The sequence below is a fragment of the Sinocyclocheilus grahami genome, unplaced genomic scaffold, assembly GCF_001515645.1.
Source record: "Sinocyclocheilus grahami isolate Dianchi unplaced genomic scaffold, SAMN03320097.WGS_v1.1 scaffold1433.1, whole genome shotgun sequence".
NCBI lineage: Eukaryota > Metazoa > Chordata > Actinopteri > Cypriniformes > Cyprinidae > Sinocyclocheilus > Sinocyclocheilus grahami.
The window spans coordinates 142,653-166,573 of NW_015506612.1; the positions used below are offsets into that span (position 1 = coordinate 142,653).

The 23,921-nt window shown below is 38.7% G+C and overlaps 1 protein-coding gene across 1 annotated transcript; it reads right to left on the minus strand.

Annotated features, from left to right (window-relative positions):
* Positions 1 to 11,547: 11,547 nt before the first annotated feature.
* LOC107570248 (gastrula zinc finger protein XlCGF67.1-like) lies at positions 11,548 to 19,771 on the minus strand. The gene is made up of 3 exons (XM_016256458.1): positions 19,757 to 19,771; positions 12,103 to 12,335; positions 11,548 to 12,043 (listed from the first exon to the last, which is right to left on the minus strand). The coding sequence occupies exons 1-3, from the start codon at positions 19,769 to 19,771 to the stop codon at positions 11,548 to 11,550; spliced, it is 744 nt and encodes a 247-aa protein (XP_016111944.1).
* Positions 19,772 to 23,921: the final 4,150 nt, after the last annotated feature.

The following is a 23,921-nucleotide window of genomic DNA, read 5'->3' on the forward strand; positions in this document are numbered from 1 at the left end:
CTTCCAAGTGGAGAACTTAGAGAAGCGTTATGTTCCAAGACTTTTACTCATCAATGTAGTGTTTAATGTGGAGACTTCAGGACGTACCTCTGCATCTGAAGAAGGATTCACAAGCTCATATGTGTTCTCTTCATGTAGAGTTTGAGGGTTGTTTAGAAGAAACTTTGGTCCATAAAGCCAGTTGGTGTCTTGGAGATGAGCAGCAGTGACAGACCTTGTTGCAATGTCTGCTGGGTTCTCAGCTGTGTGCACATATTTCCACTGATTTGGATGAGAAGACTTACGAATCCGAAGGATTCGATTGCTGACATATACATAGAAGCGTCGTGTTTCATTATGTATATAGCCTAGCACTACCTTACTATCAGTAAAGTAAGTAGTGTTATCCAAGGACATGTCAATTTCTGAAGCAATGAACTCGGCCAATTCTACTGCCAAAACTGCAGCACACAACTCAAGACGGGGAACTGTTTGCTCGGGGCTGAGTTTTGCTTTACCCATGATGAAGCCAACATGATTGACTCCACATGAATCTGTCAATCTAAGGTAAGCTACTGCAGCTATTGCTTTTGTTGACGCATCAGAGAAGACAAACAGCTCCCTTTGCGTAGCTGTAGAAGGTGATATGTTTGTGTAGCATCTCGGAAGGTGGAGATTACTTAAATCCTTAAGCGAAAATCGCCACCTGTTTTATTTGTCCTCCATTTCTTTGGGGAGGGGGGTGTCCCAGTCATCATTCTGGTTATTTAGCTCTCTCATGATCGATTTGCCCTGGATTGTAACTGGGGCAACAAAACCAAGGGGATTGAAGATGCTATTAACGGTTGAAAGAACATCTCGACGAGTAAATGGTTTTGCTCCAGTAACGATTTCGAAAGCAAAAGTGTCAGACTTCAGACTCCAGTTCAGTCCCAGACTGCGCTGCGTAGGCAGCATGTCAGAGCCAAGATCTTTAAGATCACTGGCATGATCTTGAGATGGGAAGGCCTTTAGAACTTCTTTGCTGTTCGAAGCTATCTTGTGAAGGCGTAAGTTGGAACCAGCAAGAGTCCTCTGTGTGTCTTTGAGCAGGTCTACTGCTGCCTTGACTGTAGGAAGAGACTTCAACCCATCGTCTACATGAAAATCACGGTTCACAAAGTTCTTGACATCAGGATCAATATCTTTGACAGACTGTCGGAGACAATAGATGGCTACAGCAGGGGAGGGACTGTTGCCAAACACATGGACTCGCATGCGATACTCAATGTCTTCAGATGGGTCATTATTACGGAACCACAGAAACCTTAGGAAATTGCAGTTGTCCTCTCTCACTAAGAAACAGTAGAACATTTGTTCAATGTCAGCTGTTATAGCTACTGCTTTCTTGCGAAATCGCATGAGCACCCCTAGAAGGGTGTTGTTCATGTCTGGCCTTGATAAAAGAACATCATTCAGCGAGACACCCTCATGACGAGCACTAGAGTCAAAAACCACTCTTATGTTCCAAGGTTTTTTAGGGTGATATACCCCGAAGAGAGGCAAATACGAACACTCTTCTCCTTCCAACAAAGGGGGAGCTTCTTCAGCATGATTGATACTAAAGACTTTGGCCATAAATGTAAAAAAGTGCTGTTTCATCTCTGGGTTTCTCTCTAGGTTAAGTCTTAAGATCGACAACCTTTTCATGGCTTGAAATCTGTTGTTAGGTAATCTACACCTTGGAGCTCTGAAAGCCCTTGCAACTGGATGTTTGTGTTGTAAAACCTGTATGGAACTGTCGAGATATATGAAGAAGATGTGCAATGGCACGAGTGCTGGACTTCCAAGTGGAGAACTCTTTCTCCATAATGTGAAGAAACGACAAGTCATCAATAGATGGGGCAACTTTGTTGTCATCGCATGTAACCTTAAACACTTCCTCTCCAAACTGGTCACGTTTGTGATTATAGACAAGTTGTTCCATAGAACACATTCTATTGTTATGTTTCTGGCCACTGTTATTTATCAACACTGTTTCTCTCTTTTACATGAAAAACATTTGGGCAGGGATCAAAGATGGAGGGGCGTTGTTCTTTTGTGTTATGAAGAATGTACTCACAGCTGTTGACTTGTGAATGCCATTCAGACAAACATTGCCAACTATCACCCATCCTAGGTCAAGCTTCTGTGCATAAGGAGCGTCGTGAGGACCATTTACCTGCCTGCGCACCTTATGGACTCTGATAATGTCACGGCCGAGAAGAATCATGATGGAAACATCTGACTCCAACTCTGGTATGAATGAAGCTATAGGCTCCAGATGAGAGTGATGGAAAGCAGCACTAGGTGTGGGAATCTCTGCTCTACTGTCAGGAATGTTGTTACAATCTAACAAACTGGGTAGGGAGAGGATTACTTTTCCATCTACTGACTCGATTTGGTACCCAGATGCTTTACGACCGATAATTTCTGTCACTCCAGAACAAGTTCTCAGGGTATATGGAGAAACTGGGGCACTTTCCTTGAAGGCATCAAAGAATTCAGAGCGAGCTAATGACCTGTTGCTCTGCTCATCAAGGATCACATAGACTTTCATTGCTTTCTCAGATTGGCCTTTGGGATAGACTTTTGCCAAACTGATTTTGGAACACGAATTATTACTAAGGTCACCTCTGCAAACCTCAGTGCAGTGAGCTTCCACTTCTGTTGGTGGTGTGGAAACCTCCTCCCCGCCATGCTGTGGTGAGGAGACCGCTTCTTGAGCTTTCAGAGCTGGGCCAGGGTGTAGTGCAGAAATATGTTTCTCACTTCCACACTCAGAACATTTAGTCACAAATCTGCAGTTCTTAGCTGTGTGTGTCGTGGCTAAGCAACACTTAAAACAGATCCTCTTTTCTTTTAAAAAAGCAAAACATTCATCCAAAGGCTTCTCACGGAGTGTTTCCTAAGTAAGTGAGGTCTTTTGTGAATGGGACAAAGTCTTTCCGCATCCTCAGTTTTTCTTTAATCTTTATCTGTGTCTAAATATACAGGGGAAGACACATTTATCTTATTAACTGAGACGTCTCTTGATTTGCTTGGCTTCCAGCTAGCCTTGTCTGCTTTATAAAGTTAATCTGTTTGAGTAGAGAAGTTGAAGCCTGGGTCATTCCTTTTTCTAGCTTGCTGACTTACGAAGTCAACCAGGACCTTAAAAGGGGGAAACAAAACACCACACCGCTCTTTGTAACCAGCTCCATGTGACAGCCACTTTTCTTGCAGATTGAATGGCAGCTTCTGAACTATGGGATTGATGCCCCTTGCTGTGTCCAGATATGATAAGCATGGAAGGTATCCATCAGCTTTGGCTGACTCTATTTCCATAAGAAGATCGCTCAACTCATGAAGCTTTGAGTAATCTCTGCTTGAAATTCTTGGAAAACTTTCAACATGTCTAAAAAGTGCTCTTTTGATAACCTCTGGAGCACCGTAACACTCTTCCAGTCTAGTCCATATCATGTCAAGGCCCTTCGATGGCTGATTAATGTGTACTGACCTCATGCGTTTAGCGTGTTCAGCTGATTCTTTTCCCAACCATTTGACTAACAAGTCCATTTCTTCACTGGCTGTCAAATTTAACCCTTTTACAGCATTTTGAAAGGACCGTTGCCAGGCTCTGAAGCTTTCTGGTTGGTCATTGAACTGTACTAAACCAGTGTTAACAAGTTCCCGGCGAGCAAAATATCTGACAAAGTCTGAAATGTCTGTTTTGTCTTGTTGAGAATTTTGTGGTGTTTGACCTGCCATTGGGAAAGGTGGCGTGATGCTTTGGGCGAAATGTGTCTGCCGTCTGCGCTGGCTATCGTCTGGCGTGTTACCAAAAGGATGATTCAAGCCTGGTGTAAATTGTGATGGTTGAGCAGAATCTCTCTTTGATCACATATGATAGAATTCAGCATCGTCTGAACAACTCTCTGACTTGAGACGTGTAGCTGGAACAGAATTTGTGACTGGTAACTCTGTGTGAGGCTTTACGGTCTCTTCTGAAGGGAGTGGCTCTGCTTTTGATCCTGATTCTCTGACTGCATGTAGACTCATCTGTTCAACATATTAATTTGTCCGCTGCATAACGTCAGCAGGAGCTGTTTGCAGTTGAGGCTCGCATTTACTATGGACGCTGGTGTCAACAGCTGCTTCTAGAGCCTCTGCTTCGGCTACGGCTGCAGCAGTTTCTCTCTCTAACACCATTTTATCCATTTTTGCCTCCAATTTGGCTTTCTCCACCTTTATTCTTTCCTCTTCATCTGCAAACATCAAAAGTGCCTTGGCTGCTTCAGCTTTTGCTCTGGCTCTAGCAGCGCTTGTAGAAGAGCTGCCCGATCGTGAACAAGACAAATAGGATCTCGTTTTGAGTGAGGGTGTGGACTCCATAGGCCCTTTCGCACCGCTTTAGTTCCAGAACTAAACGTACGGTACTAAAGTACTGGGACGATTTTGCGCAAACTATTTCCCAATACTATTTATAGGGTTGCATTCGCACTGAGAGTGTGTACTAAGAAGTGACGTAAGCCAGTCGACAGCGACGTCATTTGTGCGCGGTGTTCAACAACAGAAACAAAGAACAACATTACATTATTAGGAGGATGGAGGACGCTGTGATCGGAGCTGTGTGTTTGTTTTGTCTCACAGGTTTCACAGTGGACATGGAAAGTCGACGTATACGTAAAGCGATTGAAAGAACGGAAAGGACTAAGAAACTCCAACAACAACTGGCAGTGCTACATTTGCTACAAGTGCCTGCACTTCAGCGTCCGTCCATCTATCGCTGTTCTCCATACTTGTGAAATAAGTTGACATGCTTACAGTATGTTTACACGGTGTTTTAAATCATGGTGGGTGAGGGCTTTTTCGTATGCGTTTGGCCAATCAGTGTCTACTTACGTCACGATTAGTACCAGTTGTGCTGGTTAGACCCTGCTCCAGAGTAGGAGCTAATTTGGTTCTCGAAAAAGGCAGTCCGGTACTAAAATCGCTCCCAGTTTCCCAGAAAAGTGGGTAGTTCCACAATTAGTTCTGGTACTATGAAAAGGTTCCGCGGTGCGAAAGGCCCTATTATTGCACACAATACTGCTTCACAACTGCTGCTGTAAACTGTTCTTGCAGCCGCTTTTTCACTGTACTGTCCTTAACATAGCTTTAGTTTTGTTTTGGCAGTCAGATAAACTCCCTTCCCTCACACGACTCTGAAGACAAGAAGTTCGTTTGCCCACAGGTTTAATGGTCTTGGGTATGGAGTGAAACTACAAATAAACAAATGTACACATTAAATAATAATGTCCAGAAATTAACAAACTACAGAAGCAAAATAACATTCACATTGATATAATATGCTGTGATGCTTGGAAATACACACTACAGCGATAGGACGCTAAAGTAGAATGTGGCCAATGCAATAGCTCAGTGAAAATGACAAGTAATTAACTTTAACCTTAACAGTTTAAATTTTTTATGCAGGTATAATGAACATTAATGTAAATCAAAGAAATACTTACAAGCGATGCTGTTGCAAGGTTACAGATCATAGAAATATAGGGCGATTAAAGAGAGCCATCGTTACCGCTGCCCGCATGGAGCACTCACTACTTCCTGATTCACGTGAACACCAGCAATCGCAATTAAAAGTAACATCAAACTTGCCACTAGATGGAGCTCTAAACCATTAATAAAGTGAATAGGAGAATTACTGTTATTAAAGAATTGTACTCAAACAATTAAATCTCTAATCAAATTAAACATTAAACATGGAATCTGTTTAAATCAAACTTGTTCCAGCACATTCCCCGTCTGGCGTGGGTAACACGCCACTACCACAGATAATTTAAACTGAGGAATTTAATTTGTCATTAATGGAACCACTTTAGCTCCGATTGATTTGTTAGGTTATTTCAAGTCAGGTTTTGGACTTTAATCCCAGTCTCCATGGTGTTGTGATGCGTCATATTCACACAGCAACAGCGGTGATGAGAGAGCGCGCTTGAGAAACAGTTTAGAGAGGAGAAATCAATCTACATATAAAATATTGGTTGCAGATTATTGGTCACTTTCTACATTATAAAAGTATAGTGCATCCACTAGTAATTATATATAAATAAATAGTTTTTTACCGATGCAAATATGTTAGAAACGATGCATCGCGATATAAATGACAACTTGTAGCCAATGCACACTTTTTAAACCGATGCATCACATTGTTAACTTTTTATGCCGATGCACCGAGCGAATCGGGGAATCTTCCCATCCCTAGTGCCCGGGCTACCGTGCAGACTGGTTTATAAACTAATTGTACTCAAACAATTAAATCTCTAATCAAATTAAACATTAAACATGGAATCTATTCAAATCAAACTTGTTACAGCACATCGCTGTTTGTCATTGGGGATCAATTTGATCCATGATCAACATTAAGGTCTGCTTAAGAATAAGCGTGCACAAATTAGTGAGATTGTGGGAATTTAATTTGTCATTAATGGAACCACTTTAGCTCCGATTGATTTGTTAGGTTATTTCAAGTCAGGTTTTGGACTTTAATCCCAGTCTCCATGGTGTTGTGATGCGTCATATTCACACAGCAACAGCGGTGATGAGAGAGCGCGCTTGAGAAACAGTTTAGAGAGGAGAAATCAATCTACATATAAAATATTGGTTGCAGATTATTGGTCACTTTCTACATTATAAAAGTATAGTGCATCCACTAGTAATTATATATAAATAAATAGTTTTTTACCGATGCAAATATGTTAGAAACGATGCATCGCGATATAAATGACAACTTGTAGCCAATGCACACTTTTTAAACCGATGCATCACATTGTTAACTTTTTATGCCGATGCACCGAGCGAATCGGGGAATCTTCCCATCCCTAGTGCCCGGGCTACCGTGCAGACTGGTTTATAAACTAATTAGACATGCACTGTGTGATGTTAATTAAAAATTGGATATACGTTGCAATCCAATAGATAAGACCCCAGCACCCACCTGAGCAAGTATCATTAATTTAAGTCATTTGATAACTGTTGTTACTCTCCACTTCATCAGTCCCAGAGGCAGTGTAACAGCTCATTAATTCATGCTCGTGCAATGATGAGATGGACAAAGTTAGCCAATGCATGCCATTTTACACAAGTTATCAGGGTTACAGTGTACAAAAACTCCTGGATGGACTGACTTGAATGAACTGAAATAAAAGCAGAGTATAAACATTCTTCCTCTGTTTCTGAACTACACAGCACAGCGAGAGCACACGTCATGCGAGCACATCTCTCCGAACTACATTTCCCTTCTCCCGCAACACTGTCATTGATATGACTGCGATAAGTGCGTGCTTCTGACACTGCATGCTGCTGAAATCAACCACACACTCATCACAGCTAATGAAAATATCGACCTTAGAAATAACGAACGTGAACATTGAGATATGGCGAAATGCATACACAAAAATGCTTATTTAAAGGTCCCATATTGTCAAAACTGAAATTTCCTGGCTTTTTTCATGATAACCGAGGTCTAGAGGCTATGTAACTACCATATAAGTTTCAAAACAGTCAATCCACAGTCATATGCACACAGCCTGCATAAAGTAGCTGTGCCTTTTCACGAGCCGTTGTGACTTCAGTAAAATGTGACGTCAGAACTACTCAGTCACCACCCCGAGCACTGCCCACCACCGTCCCACCCTCCTTTTGCCAATCCCCCAGACAACATCGTGTCCATGCCATTGCTGAGCAACAACAACACGGAAACATGTAGAGAAAACACTGTTCAGTCGATGGATGTCAGGAAACTACATCATTGCACAGGCTTCCGAACAACATTAATATAAAAGACCAGTGGCTAATGTTCATTTATTTGGAAATACCACAGCAATTTAGTTCGACCTTAACCGTCTGTTCTGCACATTTCACAAGTGACTGCTTGCTGCAGTCCTTACATTGTTTGGTCTGACCTCAAATCAATTGATGACAGTGCCTGATGAACTGTGCCTGATTTTCATCAATCATGCACAGTTCAATGCCGGTTTTTCAAAGAAGCTACTCATCAAAGATGCTGCAGTCCCTACATTGTTTGGTCTGACCTCAAATATTCAATGGAAATATTTTGACCTCAAATACTCAACGGAATATAACAATATACTGACCTCAAATACTCAACGGAAACTGCTAATTTTTATAGAAAATATTAAAACTTCCTTAGATAAAGGTGGTGTAGTTGGAGCCATGTTCCTTGATTTAAAGAAAGCCTTTGACACCGTTAATCATAGAATCCTTATGTCTAAGTTATCTTGCTTTAATTTCTCATTACATACACTTAACTGGATAGAGTCATATCTATCAGATATATTTCAGTGTGTTAGAGTACAAAATCACCAATCCAATGATTTAGGTACATCAACTGGTGTTCCGCAAGGATCTATCTTGGGTCCATTGCTTTTTGTTATATATATATATATATATATATATATATATATATATATATATATATATATATATATATATATATATTATTTTGGTTAATGTGTCAGCATAGCTAAAAGAGAATTGCTTACAACTAAATGTGTCCAAGACAGTATGTATGTTTTTCTCTAAGTGTAACAGTATTATTAAAGAGCTGGATGTTTACGTGTCAGGGGTGAGGCTGCAGGTGGTGCCTCAATATAAATATCTGGGAATACTGATTGATTCTAAACTTACATTTAAAACTCAAGTTAAAAAGGTTTGTAAGCAGGTTAAGTTTAATCTTTATTTTATCTCTAATAAACTTAATAATTTTAAGTTTATTAGAGATTATATGTCATTAGAGGCAGCTAAGATGTATATGTATTCTATGGTTATTTCTCACATGACTTACTGTTTAACCACCTGGTCTCAGGCGTGTTCAGTGACTCTAAAACCATTAGAGTCCTTATACAAACGTACACTTAAAGTCTTCGATAAGAAATCCGTACATTATAATTATTGTCTAATACTGAAAAAATTGGGAAAACATGATTAAGTATGCAAATGTATGCTTGATGTATAAAATAATTTATGGTTTATCTTCTCCCCCTCTTAGTCAGTTAGTTAGTATTAGAACAACTGATTATCATTCTACAAGAGGTGCATTAAGAGTAGACTGTATCATACCGCTTAAACTAAGTAATTTAAGTCAGTCTGCTTTTTCTGTCAAAGCTGCATGAGAATGGAATACTATTCCGACAACTATAGGAGATAGACATATGCTTTATTTAGGGTTCAGTTGAAGAATTGGTTAATTCGTACTCAGATTTGTCAAGACTAGAATTTTATATTTGCTAGCTATCCTATTATTGATTGTATCTTGTTTGCATTGTCTTTATTTGATCCCATTGTTTTTTAATAGAATACTGTATGATTTGAACTATGTAATTATAACATTTTAGTATGTATTTTTAATTACATTTTATTTTAGGGTGACTTGTAACATCTTGTCCAGGGACTACGGATGTTACATTATGGAGCCAGCATAATCTGAAATCATAGTTTGTAAACGGTTATGCAACGCTAATGTGATCCTAACATGTTAGTACACCTTTTAGAGAAAAAAGTAACATTGTAAAATAAATTGTAGCATGTCAACTTACTGTATCAGTAGGAAAGCAATAGTTACGTATCTTACTGCATTTGGTGTTTGAAAAAAACCCCCATCAATTACCATTCTGAAACATCCTGTTGTAAGTGCGTTTGAGGAGGTGGTTGGTTGTCTCCTGTCGTCGCCGATTCGGGGTCTGAGTTCGGCTCAAACATGTAAGGCCGGACAACATTTCCCTCAGCAGTGACCATCATTACCGGTGTTTATATTGACCTTACTTTTGAGTATCACCAAGCCACAGCAGGCTACAGCATACATGACCCTAGTTACCGGTGGTTGGCCTGGCTGTGCGTCACTCAGAAAACATCAGGCCAATCAGAAGAGAGGCTCATGAATATTAATTAGACAGGCCAAAATTGACCTGTACTTAGCAGAGCTCCTGAGACAGGAGCTGTAAAAATATATTCAGATGGTTTTTGGTACTTATACCACAAATATATATTCTTAAAGGGTTACTCCACCCCAAAATGAAAATTTTGTCATTAATCACTTACCCCCATGCCGTTCCAAACCCGTAAAAGCTTCGTTCGTCTTCGGAAAACAAATTAAGATATTTTAGATGAAAACCGGGAGACTTGTGACTGTCCTATTGACTGCCAAGTAAATAACACTGTCAAGGCCCAGAAAAGTATGAAAGATATCGTCAGAATAGTCCATCTGCCATCAGTGGTTCAATCTGAATGTTATGAAGCGACGAGAACACTTTGTCTGCACAAAGAAAACAAAAATAACGACTATTCAACAATTTGTCTCCTCCGCGTCTCCATAGCACCATTTTGGAGCAAACAGCGTACACTGTTCTGTGTCAGCCGCACCACACGGATACGCTGTTTTTGTTCAAATCAAAGTGTAAATAAATGTAGAAAACGTATCCTTGTGGTGTGGCTGACACAGAACAGCGTACGCTATTTGCATCCAGCGGATACTCTCCAAAATGGCGCTACGGAGACTAATTGTTGAATAAAGTCGATATTTTTGTTTACTTTGCGCAGAAAAAGTGTTGTCGTCACTTCATTAAATTCAGGTTGAACCACTGATGGCAGATGGACTATTTTGATGATGTCTTTCATACTTTTCTGGGCCTTGACAGTGTTATTTACTTGGCAGTCAATGGAATCAGTCAAGCCTCCCGGTTTTCATCCAAAATATCTTAAATTGTGTTTCAAAGACGAACGAAGCTTTTACGGGTTTGCAACGACATGGGGGTAAGTGTTTAATGGCAAAATTTTCATTTTGGGGTTGAGTAACCCTTTAAGGACATCAAAACCTAAAATAAAACTCCAGAAAGGTGTAAAATATGTGACCTTTAATTTAACCTATTTTCATGTCCGCTACGGAGCGATTGCTCTAGACCAGGTGTCAAACTCAATACCTGGAGGGCCCCAGCCCTGCAGAGTTTAGCCCTAACCCTAATTAAACACACCTGATCCAGCTAATCAAGTCCTTCAGACTCAATTGAAAATTACATGGTTTGGGTGTTGGAGCTAAATTCTGCAGGGCTGCGGCCCTCCAGGAACTGAGTTTGACACCCCTGCTCTAGACTGTGTTTTACTCTAGCTGTATAAACACAAATGCTAAATGCTGCTAATATGCTTAATATTTCGCTCCTACATACGATGCAAACTGCTAATGACACTTATTTTAAACTTGTTTATGGTTGCTCATTTTTTAATTCAATTGGACCACGTAATATACACAGCGATAAGGATTAAAAGAGCATTCACTTATTAGATAGGTTGATTTCAGATGTTTCTGAAGCATGCTGCAACTGCTACAGCAAGCACTAGTCATAGATTTGAATGTTGAGCAGCGAGCTCATTGGCTACCGATACAAGAGAGAACCAGTCAGCTGTGCCATGTGATAATGATGTCATAATGTGAGATTGAGTTAGACCTATTGGGCTGCGCCATCTAGAGTTTCATGCCAGAACTTTGTATTTCTCTCATACATGAATCCTCATGTGGTACTTAAGAGTCACTTTATATCTGAAACTCTTTCCACAGTGACCACATATAAATGGCTCCTCTCCAGTGTGAGTTCTCATGTGCCTGTTAAGGATTCCTTTTCGGTTGAAACTTGTTCCACATTGCTGGCAGGTGAAAGGCTTTTCTCCAGTGTGAATTCTTATGTGGTCTTCAAAATGTCCTTTTTGATTGAAACACTTTCCACACTGAGGGCATGTGTAGGGTTTCATTCCAGAGTGAATTCTTGTGTGGTCTGCAAAGTGTCCTTTTTGACTGAAACACTTTCCACACTGAGAGCATGTGTAGGGTTTCTCTCCAGAGTGAATTCTCATATGGACTTCAAGGTAACCATGTCGATCAAAACTCTTTCCACAATGTGGGCATGTGGGCTTCTCTCCGGTGTGAGTTCTCATGTACCCGCTAAGGCTTTCTATTTGAGTGAAACTTATTCCACACTGTTGGCAGGTGAAAAGGCTCTCTTCAGTATGAATTCTCGTGTGAAACTTTTTCAACAATGTTGGCAAGTGTAAGGCTTCTCTCCAGTGTGAACTCCCATATGGACTTCAAGGTTTCCAAGTTGAGCAAAACTCTTTCCACACTGTTGGCAGGTGTGAGGCTTCACTCCAGTGTGAATTCTCATGTGTCTGTTAAGGCTTCCTTTTTGAGTGAATCCTTTTCCACACTGTTGGCACATGAAAGGGCTCTCTCCAGTATCAATTATTATGTGGACTTTAAGGTTCTTATCTTGATCAAAAGTCTTCCCACACTGAGAATATGTATAAGGCTTTTCTCCAGTGTGAATTCTAGTCCCTGTCTTTTGAGCCCTTTTTTGTGAGGGAGTCTTTTCACTCTGTGAGCAACTAAAAGATTTTCCTCCAGTTATAAATTTATGATGATTCTTATACTGATATTTCTCCTCCATTTCATTCAGTACTTCACTCTCCTCTTTCGGTGACATCGGGTCTAAGGTGAAAAAAGACAAATATAAATTAATCCTAATTTAATGGCACTAAGCAAATGTCCTCAAAACATTTAGACATGCAACAGATCAAAAACCAACATACTAGATCCTATACCCACTAAACTAAAGAAAAAGGGGTTAGATGTAATCTGCGAGCCATTTCCCAATATTGGTAACACTTCACTATCTTTAAAATGTCTTAATAATTGTCAAACTGGCAGTTAAACCATTGAATAAAAAAAAAATAAAAAATTTCAATATCACATTTACTACGTCTACTAGGGGTTAGGACACAATAAAGAAAGAAAAAAGAGAAAGAAGGGAAAAGAACTGAGCACAAATTCCCCATTAACTTCAAAATTTAGCAGCACATAGGTCTTCAGTTAGCCAAAGAGATGCCACATCACACCCCTCCTGATCTCACACCACTGGGTCCCTGTTGCAGCCAGAAATAAATTTAAGGTTTTGAAGTTGGCTTTTAGGACTGCCACTGGAGCTGTACCTCCCTACCTCAATTCACTCCAACAAGTGTACACTCTCTTCTGCAAGCTACAGTCAGTGAATGAGCAACAGCTTTTTGGCTATTTGACAGATCGCTTTTATTCTTCTATTGTATGTCGCTTTGGATAAAAGCATATACTACAGTGTTTGCCATGCATTGATTTATATGTGGCGGCCTGCCACAAAATTAACAACACTGACTGCCACAAATAGATTTTTCAAAAGTCTTTGACTAAACATGAATAAACATAAGCACTGCACCATTTAAAATCAAAACAAGGCACGGGTGTTTTTATATGAATGTATATTTGAAGTGAACTGACTGGCTTCAGAAAAGCTTTGATTTCATTTTCATTTCATTTTGCCTGTAATGCCTGTTTGAGCTCAGCACTGCTTTGATTACAGCCGGTACCAGGGAAACCACTCTATTCTGCTGCTCCAAACACTGGCAGAGAATGAATTTGCATTTTCAATAAGCCCATCTGCCATTTTCATTCTGATCAATGCAAAAATCGACTGATGTTTTCACATAGCATACACGGCAAGCAGAGTTGTAAATGTGAATTTTTTTTAATTAAAAAAACATGAATTTTTCATAATGTTTAGTGAAATTATTTGGTAGTCTGAGGGGGGCGCAACCAAAAAAGTTTGAGAACCCAGCGACAGCCCCAAAACATTTCTGCTCTAGAGGAGATCTGCATGGAGGAATGGTCCAAATTACCAGCAACAGTGTGTGAAAACCTTGTGAAGACTTACAGCAAACGTTTGACCTCTGTCATTGCCAACAAAGGGTATATAACAAAGTATTGAGATGAAATTTTGTTATTGACCAAATACTTATTTTCCACCATAATTTGCAAATAAATTCTTTAAAAATCCTACAATGTGATTTTCTGGATTTTTTTTCTCATTTTGTCTCTCATAGTTGAGGTATACCTATGATGAAAATTACAGGCCTCTCTCATCTTTTTAAGTGGGAGAACTTGCACAATTGGTAGCTGACTAAATACTTTTTTCCCCACTGTATATGCCACCACATATAGTGGTAGTGGTAGTCTGTGGAAAACACTGTACTAAATGCATAAATGTAAACGCTAATAATGGAAGACTGAGCCATTGCTAAGCAGTTCTTGGATAAATTAAATGTGTGTGAATCATTTGGGTCTGAGGTGTTTCAGTAGTTTTAGGGAGTAGGGTCTTTTTGCTATTGAAATTGACCAGATGTTTCCTGAAATTTCAACCCCTACTGAAATTTACAAGCAAAAAATAATAATAATTATATATATATATATGTAACGAATCAGCTCATGACAGGAAATATGAATAATTAACCATCACTAGTTATGATTTATTATGAATACTGAAATGATTTTAGCAAATGGCTGCAATATCACAAAGAGTGAAAAATTTAAGGGGGTCTGAATACTTTCCGTACCCACTGTATATATATATATATATATTGATGCCAGAACCTTGACACAAAGAAATGTTATGTAGTTCTATTCTATTTCATAGAATTTCATGTAGTCCATCTATTTCATCGTGATAACTTCTTTACATCTTATTAAAACTTGTTTTCCCTGTTTCTCCTCCAAAGGAACACTATCATTAGTTTTGACTGTTATGCTGACAATACTATATTCCCTTTTTATATTTCAGAATACAGAAAAAAGGGAGCCTCCAACTATGACAGACTTTTCAGAATAAACTCCCTCTACACAGACATTGTTACAGCATGCAAGACATTCTTGCACCCACAAAGTCAGCTGGCAGGTTTTAAGAGAATGGTGGTGGCATCAAAGGCTGGAATGTGACTGAAACAACACAGGAAAAGGAAAAACCCACCAAACGGGGATACAAATTTTTTGTCCTTGCAGATTCTTGGTGTAGTTATACCTGTGGCCTGTAGCACGAAGGGAGATGAACAAACTCTGAGATTCAGGGTAGGTTTAGAGTTGACAAAACCCAATAAAGCCGACCTGGTTGAGGTCAGGTTCACCGGGCTCACAAAGCTCGATATAAACGTTCTCTGTCAACTCAGAGTTTGAACCAGAGTTTGTGATTAACTCTGGAGCTTGTGCACCTGAAAGTGTGACACATTCAGCAAACAGCCAATCACACGAAACGTGGAGAGCGTCAGCAAAGCGTCAGCTGGATTCACTTCTCGCGAGAGTTGGCGCAATTCACTTTTCTGCTCAAGATTAAGATGTCATTATTAAAAATTAATTTAAATGCATTTACAAGGCAGGAATAAACACTTCTGCTGCAGCAGAAAGAAAATATATGGACTATGCAAAAGAATAAGCTGAATTTAATAATTGATATACTTTCACAAAGAGCTCAAAAGAAAATACATAAAATTTAGTCATTTTAAAAGCTTTATATACTGAAACTTATTTATAGGCAATGTATATTTTTTTATTAATTCAAACGCAAATTTAATATTAATTGCTAGCTCATATAATATTTTTAAATATTTTATAAATTATAATTCACATAATATTAGTATAATAAATCATTAGCAGCAAAAGACAATTTTGTCTCTAAAATTCAGGCAGTTTTGTCTGAAATTTTTCTAATCTAAACTGCTTTAATTTGAAGTGAGAGATATGGGGGAGTGGCTTAATTGCATATCATATATGTCACTTTGCTCACAGCTGATTGGTCCAGTTTGGGCTTGCGATCTCTAACTCAGAATAATGAGTAGCAATTGGGCAGGTTTTGTAATGAAAACCTGGCAACCATTTCCCTCAAGCAGGTAACGTTATTATTGCTAACATAGCGGATTTATCGAAAAATACATTGGCATCATCTGTATTAAAGAGAAACTAATCACTTCATCCGATGTTTGAGTGAAGAAATTAGCCTTGACAGCCTTACTTACTGGACTTCCTCAACTATTGGCTTTGTTCTCTCTCACCGGACTTGTGTGTGTGTAGGTGATGTAAAAGACGAAAGCAGGCATTTGGACAAAAGTGAGGCAAGGGAGGGGGAGACTCAAAATGTTTCAAGAGAAGTCAAGAGTAGTGAATGATTTTCTCTTTGTCTTTTGTTGTTTGATTAACATTAATGACAGACAGCTTTATTGCTGACCCTTTAAGACTGATTGCATGGGTCCAATATACTGATACACAAGGTTGTGTTGCTGTCTATGCAGGGTCAGACAGCTCTCAGATTCCATCAAAAATGTCTTGATCTGTGTTCCAAAGATGAACAAAGGTCTTATGGGTTTGAAAGGACATGAGGGTGAGTAATTAATGACAGAATTTTCATTTTTGGGTGAATTAACCTTTTAACAACAATCTTTCATGTTACTGATACGGTTTTCTTTCTCAAAAACATTCACTTGAGACAAAACCGACTGTTTATGAGGATACTCCCCAGGACAGGCATTTTTACAATTTTGTGTGTATTTGGCGCGAAAAATAACTCAATTTGGTATTGAAGGATCCTTAGATCCTCACGTGCAAATTGTGTTGTGTTTTAATTTTCATGTTTTTTTTTAATTAATTTATAATCATTTATTGATTTATCATTTATTTTTTTATTGTTTATTCATTTGTTTCTATATTTTATATTTCTTATAAATTTTTCCTTGCTTATGCATTTCCATTGTTGTTCAATCTCATGCTTGTGGGGTTTCATGAACTGTTTTGTCTGCATGAATAAGAGATAGATAAGGGGGAATGTTTCTGGAAACTCAAGGTTTATTGGATGTTGCTGTGAAGCAGTTTTGGTGTACATGTTGAATTTGTGCTGGTCAGACGATGTTTTAACATTGAGACATGCGCAACTAAGATTGTTCAATAAACTCGGTTACTTTTTACCATCATCACGTTGTCTCCTGCTTCTGCTCTTCTCTTGACTTTTCTCTGTCAACTTCTTGACTGACAGAAGACTGTTAAACACTCGTTTTGGGTATTTTTGGATACCAGACAAGACTTGCTGTTAACAGGATTTAGTAGTAATAGTGCTGCTGACTAGTTCTGTTACTGGACAAACTGATATCTTCTGACGGGATCTGGGGTCCGGGGCTGGGTCCTAAATATTATCTGGCGTGGAGACCCGATCTAACAGTATTCACAAGGTGTTTGCGAGGCAGCTTAACGTCAAAACTGACAAAGCCGAAATGACATAACAAAATCAAAAACTTTACCCGGGGAAGTTCTGAAATTTGGTTGATTTGGCACGGAATGACCCTGCTTCAACTTGTGCAGGTAAAACAGCAATGCCTGACATTGACTATGATTGTAGTAAAAAAAAAATATTCCTTTCAAATGTTTCTTTTACAAAAAAAAACATTCAGGATGCATCATTAAAAAGAAAAGTTTGAAATAATAAAATTGTTTCATTATCCTCACAACAGTCATTCAACCAAAATGACAAATATACCCATTCCTAATTTTCTTTTTTAAAATTTGCTTTTACATGTACATTGAATTTGCCTAAACCTGCACTAGGGAAACATTTGCCTCTCTTGGCCATCTTTAATGTTACTGTTATTTTTTTTTTATGTTTATGCACATAAAAACTACATAGTGCTTGTATTTTAATTTGTAGATACGAAACTGGGTGAAATTATTTCAATGTGTTTCAATAATTTTTGACATATGACTTATTCATTGCTTGATTCAACTGTTTAAACATGTTAATATAACACTGATAACAAATGTAATGTTGATGACTCAGATTTCTAGGTTTATAAAAATAAGTTTTTATAAGTTAAAAAAAATATATAAAAAAAATAAAAGATAATAATAAAAATTAACTTGAATGAACTAAAAAAAATGATCTCAACAATAACTCAATACCCTTAAAAATAAAAATAATAATAATAATAAATAAATAAATAACATATAGCAATAACATACTTGTCTATATACTTTCAATGTCCATCAATTCCAAAAGAGAGTCACCATCTAGACCAGGGGTGTCAAACTCAATTCCTGGAGGGCCGGAGCCCTGCAGAGTTTTGTTCCAACCCTGCTCCAACACACATACCATGTAGTTTTCAAATAAGAGTGAACGACTTGATTAGTTGGATCAGGTGTGTTTAATTAGAGTTTAATCTAAACTTTGCAGGGCTCCGGCCCTCCAGGAATTGAGTTTGACACCACCGATCTAGACTCTCCAAAAAGTCATAGAACACTTTCCAGATGGACCAAAATACATGAAGTTTATTTAAAAAAAAATAGGTAATCTTTTCTAAGGCAAGGCATGAGGTCATCCTCATTATCCATTGAAGACACGCCAGGACTTTCTTCTTTTTTCCAAGAACATGCAATTACTTTAAAGGGTTAAAGGATTAGTTCACCCAAAAATGAAACCCTGTCATTAATTACTCGCCCTCATGTCGTTTCAAACCCATAAGATCGTCGTTCATCTCCGGAACACAAATTAAGATATTTTTATGGAATCTGAGAGCTGTCTGACCCAGCAACGCAACTGAAATGTTCCCAAGTCACATGGATATGTTGTTTTCGTTCAGATCAAATTACAACAACGTAGGAAACAGATTCAGTGTGATGCAGCTGACACAGAACAGCATATGCTGTTTACGTCCAGCGGATATTCTCCAAAATGGCACCAGGGTGATGCGAAGGAGACGAATTGTTGAATAAAGTCGTTTTTTTTTTCTTTTGTGCACAAAAAGTATTCTTGTAGCTTCGTATAATTGCGGTTGAACCACTGATGTCACATGGATTATTTTACCGATCTCCTTGCTACGTTTCTAGACTTGGGAACATTTCAGTTGTGTTGCTGTCTATGCAGGGTCAGACAGCTCTCAGATTCCATCAGAAATACCTTAATTTGTGTTCCGAAGATGAACAAAGGTCTTACGGGTTTGAAACGACATGAGGATGAGTAATTAATGACAGAATTGTCATTTTTGGGTGAACTAACCCTTTAACAACAATCTTTCATGTTTGGTCATTTTAAAGTTCAGAGGACAAATATGTAATATACACAACCTGGGATCACTTTACCAATGATTTGACTTATTCAATATTTGAACCCAAAAACAATTAACTTTAGTACATTCCCACATACAATGGAATAAAGTTCCCTTCTATTGTATACATTTGTAGCATATATCAGGAATATTCGGGTTGAGGTGATGTAACTTAACTGGAGTGATATATTGTCTACTCAACCAGCTTTATACCGAAGCAGTCTCAAATGGGTACTCATTGTCCGAGTTTGGGCTTTTAAACATGCTATTTGCCACTCTTCCTCAGTTATATCAGCCTGCAGACCGCCATGCTTGAAGTCTGTCATTAAATGATTCTTTAGATTTGGCCACAAACTGTTTATATAACACAGATACCTGACCTCTACCTTTCAAACAGTTAAAGGGGTCATATGATGCGATTTAAATTTTTCCTTTCTCTTTGGAGTGTTACAAGCTCTTGGTGCATAAAGAAGATCTGTAAAGTTGCAAAGACTAAAGTCTCAAATCCAAAGAGATATTCTTTATAAAAGTTAAGAGTCAACCACACCTACCTAAAACGGCTCGTTCTACCATGCCCCCACATGTCTACGTCACGATGTGGGAAGATTTGCATAACGCCGCCCAAATGTTCACGCAAAGAAAGAAGGCATAACTTTTATTCTTGCTGTAGTATTGTTGCTGCCGCGATGTCGTGAAGGCGCTGTTTTTCGTTGTGAAAGCGAAACTACTTTGTTTGGCCTTCCAAAAGAGGACGATATCAGATTCATCATACCTGGACCTGATCCATGCTGGTCGGTGAGGAAATACATCAACTTCACGCTGTGGATCGCTGGATCGGCTTTCACCGTGGACGAAGCAGAGTCCAGCCCGGGATCGTCACATGTGGTTGCCGCAAGCCCGCCCGCCTCCGCTCACTCAAGCCAGTCTCCGCTCACTCTAGCCCGCCGTGTGAGACGCTGTGTTTCGTTGTGAAATCTAAACTACTTTGTTTGGCCTTCCAAAAGAGGACACGACTAGAAATCAGTGGTTAAGTTGTATTTACAACACTGTTCCACAACAGTACAACCCAAATATTCAGATGTGTCCAGCGCATTTTATGGAGGACCGTTTCCTGATCCTGGGAGAGTAGACTACAATGCCGGCTGTTCTAACTCACAGACTGTAAGTAAGTTTTTTATATATAAAGAATTTGCCACTGACGATTCAAACGTCAGTTTTGAGCAGTGTAGAGTAGCACTTGTTGTTTGTCATTTCTCCGATCACAAATGCAGACATGGTTTTATGTTTACGCGGCACGATACACAGTATAAGTCATTATAATCAGTAATTATGTCCACACTGGATGCAACAAATGCCTCGTTTATAATGGGTTTTAATGTTTTTGTCTCTTCGCTCCGGCCGGGACACGGCATCACAATATGGTAAGGGGCGTAACATTTCCGTCACACGCTTGAGGAATTCAGCCAATCACAATGCACTGGATAGCTGGTCAATCAGAGCACACCTCACTTTTCAGACCGATGAGCTTTGTAAAAATCAACGCGTTTCAGAAAGGCGGGGCATAGAGGAGAAACAATAATGTACAGTATGTGGAAAATAATGTTTTTTTTTAACCTTAAACCGCATAAACACATTTCATTACACCAAATAATGTTCTTTTTAGCAACATCATATGACCCCTTTAAGTGTAATATTTTCCAAAGTAGAAAGAGGAGGCTCAACCAAACTTTGACCTTGTCTTGATAGAATGAAGCTACGTAATTGCAAATATTTGAAAAAGGTCTTTTGCGGAATTCCAAACCTTGTCATAATTTCTTCAAAGGACATAAAGTTTCCTTCATTATAAAGATCAGAGACCTTACTAATACCTTGAATTGACTAGATTTTAAAACCTGGATCGGCTCTACCAGGATGGAAATTTTCATTACCAAAAACTGGTGAAAAGCGTGAGAGTTGTGGTAATTCACCTAGATGAGCAAGAGCCTCAAACCAAACTGTTATATTATTTCTGGTATATGGATTTTTAGAAATTAACTTCTTAGCATCAGCGGAATACAAATATAAATTCAAAGGATTTGGAATAGAGTGAGCATCTATAGATACCCAGGTCGGAGAATAATCTTTCTCAAAATAAAACATTGCTGCTCTAATTTGAGCTGCCCAGTAATACCATTTTAAGTTTGGTAGGTTTAACCCCCCTCTGTCATAAGGCAAGTACAGCAAGGAGAGCCTGAGACGAGGGCGCTTGTTGTTCCAAATTAAGTTTGTGAAAGTTATTTTCATTAGGACAAAAAAAGAAGAATGTGGAGGGAGGGATAAGAGATATAATTTGGGTAAGATTGACATTTTTTATTTAATGTCTAATTAATGAAATGGGGAGTTTTGTCCATCTGTTCAGCAGACCAGTTATAGAATCTGACATGGGCTTATAATTTGCTGATACAATTTCATTTATAGTTGGTGTCATTTTCATCCCAAGGTAAGTAAAACCTTCTTGTGAGATTGTAAAGGGTGACTGAACTGGGGGAAGAAGCATCCTGCCTTATGGAGGAACAACAACACAGATTTAGAATTATTTAATATCCTGAGAATTCTCCAAACAATTCAATGAAATTTAGCAATGCTGGGATAGACTGTTTTAGATTGGAAGAGAATATAATTATATCATCTGCGTACAATGAAATGCGGTGTTCTGAGGAGCCCATTTTTAATACCTGAAATATGTATATGACTGCGAATTGCCATAGCCAATGGTTCGATCACTAAGATGAAAAGCAAGGGAGAGAGCGGGCAGCCTTGACGTGTTCCCCTGTAAAGCCTGAAAGGGGCAGATATTGTTCCATTTGTTAAGATCTCAGCTGAAGGGTTAGCATACAGGATCCGGACCCATTTCATAAACTTATCCCCAAACCCCATTTTTTCCCATAGTTTTGAACAGGAACTGCCACTCAATCCTGTCAAACACTTTTTCAGCGTCTAATGCCAGTAGTGCATTATTGCAAATATTAGATTTCTCATGTAATATATTTAATACTACGAATATTATGCAAACCTTGCTTCCCCCAAACAAAGTGGTTTGGATCCATGTGAACAAGCTTGGGCAAATGTATTTCTAATATCTTTGCTAGCACCTTGCAAAGAATCTTTAAGTCATTATTCAGGAGAGAAATTGGTCTGTATGAACCACAATCAGTTGGCGTCTTGCCAGGTTTTAAGAGCAGAGTGATCACTGCAGTATTCAGAGAGGGAGGAAAAGCCCCATTATTCAGGGATTCCTGGTACATATCCAAAAGTGGGCGACTTAATTTATGATGGAAAATTTTATATAGCTCTATTAGTATGCCATCAGGCCTTGGGGTCTTCCCTCCTTCCGTACTGATAATGGCCTCAAACAGCTCCTCAGACTTTAGGTCATCTTCAAGGGATACCATGAAACCAAAATCTCTGGACCAAAGCATCCAGGAAAGCTTTTTGGCTCTCTGCGGCACTCTCCGAATATTCAGAGCTGTAAAGAGTCTGATAGTAGTTCCTAAATACCTCATTTATCTCAGTTTGATCAAATGTTATCTCCTATCTACCCTCCTTTATCTGAATGGAATTTATGGCTCTTTCAGTTTGTAACTGCTTAATATGCCAGGCTAGTAACTTACCCGCCCTCTCCCCACCTTCATAATAAGTCTGTTTTAGTCTCATCAAACTTTTCTTTGCATGTTCTAATGAAAGCTCATATTTAATTTTCAATTTGTGCAGTTCCAAAAGAAAATCAGGAGTATTTCTTTTTGGTATATTTCAGATTCAATTGTCTTTATTTTGCTTTCAAGGTCTACCATTTCTACTTGACAGCGCTTATATTTATAATTTGTGTAACTAATCATTCGTCCTCTTATAAAAGCTTTAAATGCTTCCCACCTGACTGAAGCAGATGTTTGATTCGTGTTTATTTCAAAATAATTATCTATCTGTTTATCAATGAACTCCAAAAATTCGGGATCTCTCAACCAAGTTATAGGTAAGCACCATCTTGGGGATCTGCATAAAAAATTAGGAAAGTTTAATGTAAATGAAACTGCAGCATGATCTGGGATATCAGATGCATATTATGCTATCATACCAGCATTTACTAACTTCGGAAATTAGATCAGTAGATAAAAGAAAGTAGTCTATGTGAGAGGATGTTTTATAAGTGCTAGAGTAGCATGAATAAGTCAAACTATCCGGGGGTCTGTTCCTCCATATATCTATTAAATTAAAATCTTGCATATACTGTTTTAAAGGTTATTTTATGCTATTATGCTTTTTCACTTTTTCAACTTTAGTTAGTCTGTACTGTTGCTGTTTGAGCAGAAAAAAGATCTGCAAATTTACAAAGCTCAAAGTCCACTTCAAAAGGAGATCTTTTATTTAACAGAAATCACTTTTCAAAAACTACAACAAACGACTCGTTTGGACTACAACGCATATTTTCCGGGATTTGTGATATCACAAATATCGACAAATGGGACAAGACCTGGTTGAGCTGCACTAGAGAAGGCAACGAGTGTTATCACTATATCGGAGACACGCTAGCTTTCCCAAGGCAGACAAACTTAGAGTGGTTACAATCATCTGGGTTTAAATCGCGCTCAAATTTATTTGATTTTGACGCAATATTTACACTGAAGCTCGCATGCGGCTATGGTAAGGGGCATGACATTTCCCGACCAGACGCCGAGTGGTACCAATCACAACACACACTGGCCCAGCTAACCCAGCTAACCAATCACAGCACATTTCGTATTTCAGAAGGCGGGCCTTCATTTGATACAGGAACTATTCGAGCCGTTCATGCCAGACTGGGGAGAGAGGTGTTGTAATAATGTATATGTGAAAAATAATGTGTTTTTCGAACAACCTAGTATGAGAGCATGTTCTAGTACACCCCAAAACAAAATCAAGAC

Coding starts and splice junctions, on each gene's coding strand:
- LOC107570248 (XM_016256458.1), bottom strand. Junction 12,044..12,102: donor GGAGTTCACACTGGAGAGAA/GCCTTACACTTG, acceptor TACTGAAGAGAG/CCTTTTCACCTGCCAACAGT.